The sequence below is a fragment of the Platichthys flesus genome, chromosome 18 (assembly GCF_949316205.1).
Source record: "Platichthys flesus chromosome 18, fPlaFle2.1, whole genome shotgun sequence".
NCBI classification, from domain to species: Eukaryota; Metazoa; Chordata; class Actinopteri; order Pleuronectiformes; family Pleuronectidae; genus Platichthys; species Platichthys flesus.
Genome location: NC_084962.1, coordinates 11,710,746 through 11,718,430, shown reverse-complemented (window position 1 = coordinate 11,718,430; position 7,685 = coordinate 11,710,746). Strand labels below are relative to the sequence as shown.

At 43.6% G+C, this 7,685-nt stretch overlaps 1 protein-coding gene across 1 annotated transcript in view; it reads left to right on the top strand.

Annotated features, from left to right (window-relative positions):
* xkr6b (XK, Kell blood group complex subunit-related family, member 6b) overlaps nt 1-7,200 on the top strand; it is a 39,192-nt gene extending 31,992 nt beyond the window's left edge. Inside the window, exons 2-3 of the mRNA XM_062411491.1 lie at nt 5,335-5,531; nt 6,230-7,200. Of these exons, the coding sequence (XP_062267475.1) occupies nt 5,335-5,531; nt 6,230-7,200 (1,168 nt within the window). The remainder of the gene's footprint in view (nt 1-5,334; nt 5,532-6,229) is intronic.
* Nucleotides 7,201-7,685: the final 485 nt, after the last annotated feature.

Here is a 7,685-nt window from a genome sequence, read left to right as displayed (position 1 = left end):
AAACTGTTTTTGAAAACACCCATGTTGTTCTTTTATTTCCCTACAATTTTTCTCCATAGAGGCTTGGATGCTAAGCTGAGGAGATATATGCTATAACAGTTTCCTTTGGCACTGCACACATTGGCAAATGATGAATAACACAACAGTGACATCACTGTTAAGCTGCTGCCAGAGCTTTGATACTTTAATTCACTGTAAAGGGCAGAAAGGATTTCTGAGACAGTCTGTTGAAGTGTCCTTGAGCAAGACACTGACTGGATGCCAGTTTTTTCTTTTGCTGACCTGTTACTGCTGACCTCTCTATTGGCGCGTGAAGAGATGATCACTTGAAACGCTGTCGGCCATCCATACTCAGTAAGCTGCCTGTATGTTCTGACTGCTGCCCCCCCCCCCCCCCCCCCCCCCCCCCAACAGCCCTCTCGTCAAAGCTACGCCCCCCAAACCAAACAGACAACACACAGCATGACAACTCTTCTGTGACTTGCCTGCCAACTTCTGTCATCCATCGTCTCTGCCTCAGCGGCGTATGTCTCCCCAGCTGAAGACTCCCTTCATGAGCAGTGATAGCATGGGGCCCTAACCCTAACCCAAACACAGACAAGAAGGAAATACTCACACTTAGATTACAGCAACACACAGGTTTCGTCTGTGCCCTTAAATAGAACAGAATAATAAATCCTGAAAAGCAATGTTGTCACACCAGTTGATGATTCCTTTCAACAAGACAAAATGTTCCATAAGAAAACATACATGGTGAGAGAGAGGACACAGAATGGCAGCAAATAGGCACTAACTGCTGTGACAGCAACTCTCAGCCACACACACACACTAAATCAGTTTATGGAAAAAAAATAGGAAACTGAATTCCCTGTTGGACTCAGGGTGGGGCGCTCGGGAGAGCTGTGGAAGAAAGACACTGGGAAGTGACGAGAAATTTAAATCTCCTCGATAAGGGAGGTTTAAACCTTATTGAGAGTCGATGTGCAGCCCCTCAGTGACTCAGGGTGTGACTCACTGCAGCTGGCATTGCCTCCACCTTACACACACACACACACACACCCACACACACGTCTTGTGTATGATACATGTCCTCCGAAACTCTGCCAGAACCCACCTGTTAACAGATTATGCATTAAGCTGTGCTTCATGCTCCTGTGATAGTACAAGTGATCTTCTTATGAATCAGCTTATGACAAGATATGATTGCAGTCTGAGCTCCTGAGTCTTTACACGAGAATGACATGGAGAACGGATGCTGTTAAACTTGGCTAGGCGTGTGTGTGTGTGTGTGTGTGTGTGTGTGTGTGTGTGAGAGATCCATCTAACTACCCACTCAAGGGACTACTGTAAGTATGGTTGGATGACTCATCGGTCAGTGACTTTGGAGGAGAGGGCGCAAATCTGTGGGTGCAATGGTGTGTGTGTGTGTGTGTGTGTGTGTGTCATTCCACCTGCCCCTCACTGTGGCTCATGCTCAAGATGTGTACTCACGCAAACATTGTAATTATATATCTATATCCGGGCTTCATATTTAGTTCATCAATTTGAGATGTTGTTAAATCCACCAGAAGAGGGTGCGTTGGGACTTCTGTACATGCATGTGTGTGTAATGAGGTAGTACAGGTGGTTGGGTGGGTGGGTGGCTGGGCAGGAGGGTGGTTAATAGTTGCCTATGTCTCGACAGCAATGGCAGACGGCCGGGCTTGGAACACGACCCCGGCACGGTGTCGGGCTGTTAGGCCATGTGTACGATGTTTAACGAGCCATGAGCGATCGCTATGATCTCGCTTGAAATAATTCATGAGCAGCCCTGTAGAGGAGCTATGGAGCTAAAAGGGAAGTGGGGAGAGGGAAGCATCAAGGAGAGGACCGCAGCCTAAGTGGAGTGAAGGGCGGGAGGCGTGGGGGGGGGGGAGGAAGAGAGAGAGAGAGAGAGAGAGAGAGAGAGAGAGAGAGATCCACCTGACAAATGTGTCTGGAATAGAAAGGAAATCCCCCATTACCTACAGCACTGACAAGTGTGTGCGCTTGTGTATTAAAGCGTGCGTATGCGTGTGGATATTTTCAGGGTGCCATTTGTGTTACTACATCTCAAAAAGCACAGTGGGAGTGTTAACAGTGTGCATCACAATCGCGGGATGTGTGTGAGACTCTTGTGAATGTGTGCTGTGTGTGTGTTGGAGATGTGATGGAGTAAGTTCAGATTTTTCTGACAGCCGTGAAACCCAAAGTGTTTAACTGTACATGTCTTTTTTTTTCTGCTGAAAAAAAAGGAAATATGAGGAAACAGACTATGACCGGTGAGGAAAGCGACAGATGCGAATGTGAAACCCTCTCAATTACCTTTACAAGGTTGGAAATAAGAGCTGAAGTGTTAATTACTTCAATGAATATTGCTTTAAAATCAATGCTTAGCTGCAGTGTTGACACTGCTGATACTCAACAAAGATGAAATATAAACCAGGTTCCTTGTTCATTACATTTTCTTAGCCTCAAAGAATGTCAATGCTGGTTTGACAAGTCGTTGGTCCACCGTTTTCAATTATGCTATGAAATATTGTACATTAGCACCACCACAATGTTTGATATTTTGGGCTTTTTGTATTATTTCTATTGATACTATTTTGCCATGAAAATGGGACCAGACACACATGATGACAAGGATACAAATCCTAATGAGTTTGGTGGCTCTCCAACATCCCCCTCTAGCTTTAAAGTGTCAAAGTCTTCACTTAATTTAGGAAATATCAAATAATTAACATACCTAGTCCTTGTCCATATATCCTAAAGATTTTTATGATCCCCTCACTTTTATTTTAGTGCTAATGTGAGGTTCATATCGATTGGTTTTAAGGCGTCACAGAGCTACTAGCACGGCAGTGGGGTCTTCTTTTTTTAAAGTGAGACATCTACGGAGTCCATGAAGATCTCCGCACCTCTGACGGTGGCACCACCGACCAGTCGGACGTATCAGTGGAACACAGACTAATGGGAATTGGGGGGGATGGAGACAAAGGGCCTGTGTAGGTCTCTGTGGCATGTCATTAGTGAGGGAGAGGCGGTTGACTTGTTCTATCTGACATTTACCAGTCGAACTGAAAATGTCACGGAATGCCAGCCTTTACCTCTGGATACAATGGTGCATCTTTCAGCCCAGAGCTATTGATCCCCCCCCAATTTTTTTTGGGCCCCTCTCTTGTTCGCCCTGTACACTGTCCCGAGAAAGACTGCATACCTGTCTGTTTCTGATCACCCTGTGCATTAGCAGACTTGGCTCAGAGGGGAAAGGATTATATAACAGCGCTGAATGAAGAATAGATCTTCCATGGGGAGGAATTTGTTACAGTATGGATAGTTACTCTTATTTCATTTCAAATTCATTCTTTTCTATGACATGTTAATCTTGATGATAACATTCCAGCCACAGCCAGACACATCTTCACATTTGGTTTTCTTTTCATGTTTCATGTCTGTGACTCAATATAAATCCTACTGTAACTGTAGGAAGGAGATTTGTTGTAAGAAAAACGAAGGACCAATCAATTTAACTATTTTGTTCCTTAAAATATCAAGTTTTTATATCTTTTTTTCAGCCTCAGCTATTATTTTCTTGGACAATAAATAATTAATAATTAGAAAGAAATAATTATTGACCAAGGAATAATGAATTCTGTTTTCCTGCAAAAATAGCAACCTCAAATCCAAGGTCTGAGCATATATTTCAAAATAAATAAAGCATTTTCTAATGGCTTGAAGAAAAAAAAATTGTCATACCTAGCAAATAAAGTGTATTTGGAGATGATCAGTTTTCCCTCTGGGCTTCCTCATTTACCAAATGGTCCCCGGCTTTATAACATTTAACGTGAAGTCTTGAATTTTTGTTTTGTCTGCAATACAAATTAGTTCATGCTTAAAAATCATTGAAAAACAATGACCGAGCTATCAGACACTACAAAATGGAGCATTCTTTACAGCGCTATGTTCTCAACCTCATTTCAAATTAAACAGTAATCTCCTTCCCGACAGCTAATGCAGAAGCTAATTATGTTGAAAACCACTCATAAGCACTTTCTGCCTTTTGTTTGTCATGCTGCAGTGAATTTGCATCACACTTTTAGGAACTGAATTTAGATCCATGGCCTCTCAATTGGTTTTGGTGAGTGCTACTGTCTAGTCTATTTCTGTCCGTGCTACACTATTGTCCTCGCTTGACTGACTTCACATCAAGTGCAGGATTTATTTGGCCACTCTGCCAGCTCAGGCAGATAGAGCCTGCGGCTACTACCCAATATGCAATGACTGGAGTCACGGTTAAGATAACTATAAGCCGCTGTAATTGCAAAACTGGTTACAGTGATTGTTTTTTCTCTGCAGCCAGACTCGGGTTAACATGTTTGACGAGGTTAAAATCCTGCTCAACTGCTGTTTTGCTTAAGTCTTGAATGGATTTAACTAGAGCTTTACATTTCTAAACAAATCCATATTAAAAGAAGATAATCATCTTAATTAGCTATATCACAGCCCTCAACATATTACATTTTTACTCAGCCGTACTCAATAACTCTCTGTCATGACCCTTTTAAAAATGAAAAAAGAAGCAGTGCTACAGATGAGATTGCAAAAGGAGCTTGATTCAATTAGCTGCCATTTTTGCCTGAATTATCATCTCCCTGGTTTCACTCCACCATTATGAAAAGGAAAAATACCTGCTGCTGCTGCAGTGGACAATATGGGTCATGTGTTGCACTTAAGAGAATGATTATTGCCTTGTTTATTGCATGCATTCTATCACAAGTTCAATAACCACACCTTGAGAGGCCAGAGGGACGATTATCAAATCTTTTTAATTAGGCAATGCCAGAGCAGTTTCTCCCAGTATGGTTTTACAGAGGGCATATTGTGCTACTGTGGAGTTAATTTCCCTTAAAGGTTCAATGTGTAGAATTAAGTGACATCTAGTGGTGACTGGGTATAAGTCAGAAAAGTCAATATTCAAGCTTTTTGCGTGTTTGTTTGAGGATTATTTTTTTCTTTAAATGTTTGTATGTTTATGATTCTTGTTTATCAGTCTTTATTCTGCTTTCGTTTGTAGGTTGTATTCTGAGTAATGCAGAGGAATATATTTGGATAAATAATGTATTCAAATTGTAGCAACGCATGCCCTCTAGTGTTGTCAAAAGTCAGGCATGTGCAGGTGAACTTTGACTTTACACTGCATGACTTTGGGCAGCAAAACATCACTCTTTCTATAAATTACCACAGTTTATAGTATTTAATTGAGAACAGCAGAATATTGGGATTGCCTAACCCTCCGTCCTTGTTCTTCGTCCACAGGTACATACGCACGATGTACCTCGGCATACAAAGTCACCGGCAGAAGGAGAACCAGAGACGTTTTTACTGGGCCATGATGTACGAGTATGCCGATGTCAACATGCTGCGACTGCTGGAGACCTTCTTGGAAAGTGCCCCTCAGCTGGTGCTGCAGCTCTGCATCATGATCCAGAGCAACAAGGCTGAGTGGCTGCAGTGTAAGCACTTTCCTAAGGCCTCACACAAGTCTGATTTGGTTTGTTGTGTAGTTCAAAACATGTCTCGTGTCTCCCTTTTTTTGAATAACATGTCATCACTTTTTGGTTATCGCATTATTCCATATTTTACACCTGACAATCTGTGGAAGTTCACATATTACTTTAGTCACAGCGTGCAATATTCACCATCATTGTAACCAATTTCCAATACTTATCACTCTTTCTATTGAAACCTATTTCACCGTTCTAGTTTCTTCAGGAAGTGGTTACCCAAGGAAGGCAATTCAATCATAAAAAGGGATACCCCTCTCTGTTGGAGTGTCTATAGAAATGCCATCAATACGTGTCCTGAGACACCATGCCGCTGCTCTGCAGATAATCCTCTATCGTGCAGCAGGTTACTTCTCTGACATATCTGCCGTCTCTATTATTATACATGTCTTATGGAAACTGAATTGGTGTGCTTAATACAAATTGTGTTGACTGAATGACCTGTGATGCTCTTGGTAATAATATGCTTTTGAAAGATGTGATGGTTTGGCCGCCTAGTGAAGATAAAACCACAATTCTTCGGGTTATGCTTTAAGCTTAAGATGAGACTAGATTTGTATTACAATTTCTGATCTAGTTTCAAATATCTGCCTCTCACTCTTAGTCTTTCTCTACTTTTTACACTTACTCTCCGTCTATATTCGCAGGTTGTTCTGCCATGTCCTCCCTCTTCTCCCTAGCCTGGGTGCTAGCCTCTTACCACAAACTCCTGCGAGATTCACGTGATGACAAGAAGAGTATGAGTTACCGAGGTGCCCTGGTGCACCTCTTCTGGCGTCTCTTCACCATCTCCTCAAGGGTGCTCTCCCTGGCCCTGTTTGCCTCCGTTTTCCACATCTACTTTGGCATTTTTGTGGTGCTCCACTGGTGTGCCATGGCTTTCTGGGTCATCCATGGCGGCACCGACTTCTGCATGTCCAAGTGGGAGGAGGTACTGTTCAACATGGTGGTGGGAGTGGTCTATGTCTTCTGCTGGTTCAATGTACGTGAGGGCCAGACGCGGTGCAGAATGGTGGCCTATTACACAGTAGTACTGTTGGAGAATGCCATCCTCAGCTTCCTCTGGTATGCATACCGCGACCCAGCCACCACTGACGCCTATGCCTCTTTTGCCCTTTGTGGTGTGTTCCTGTGCTTTGCTTCAGGTGTGGCCTGCATGGTTGTCTATTACGGGGTCCTACACCCCATGGGCCCCCGGCTGAGGGTGCTGGCCAGCTCCTGCTGTGCTGAGCTGCTGTGGGGCCTCCCGTTACCCCCCGAGGCTGAGCCCATGGCTCCCACACCAGGCCCCCGAGGCTCTCAGGCCACCCCAACACGAGGTCTGGCAGGAGAGTATGTTGAGTCAGATGAAACAGCCACGGACACCTGCCTTCCGGTTTTCCAGGTGAGGTCCACAGAGCCTGTGGATGCAGCCGGCAGGCCCATCCAACCTGAGGGTCCTCTCATCAAGATAGACATGCCCAGAAAGCGATACCCAGCCTGGGATGCACACTTTGTGGATCGGCGCCTGCGCAGGACCATAAATGTGCTGCAGTACATTAGCCCAAATGCAGTGGGCATCAGGTATAGGGACGGTCCGCTTCTTTATGAACTCCTGCAGTATGAATCTTCTCTCTGAAGGCATCGTCTCCCACAGCTCTGTCACTTCCTCTTACACACAACGGTGCACATGCGTTTCCGTTCATTCACTCTGCTCTTCCACCTCTTCAGACACCATCTCTTTCCATTTGACATTTGGCTCTCTCCTTCTCTCCTCTATTTATGATTTATTTTTGGGAAAAAACACAGTACAGAGAGAAATTTTTGAACCTACAGTATCTTATGTGATATATACAGAAGTCTCATATAAATCCCTCTGCATACAGGAACTTCTGTATGAGTGTGTAGATAACATATGAATGTTTCATTATGAAATGTGTTTAATGCATTATACTGTATTGGTGATTCTACCTGTGAATACTTGTGAAGGGCAAATTGTATGTCCCTGTGACATGGGACTGACTCAAAGCCTGATGGGAATGATGGAGGAGAATCTCAGAGGAGGCAGGTCTTTGCACATTCTCACATTAACTGCCATTCTTTATGTACATCATCGAAATGTAT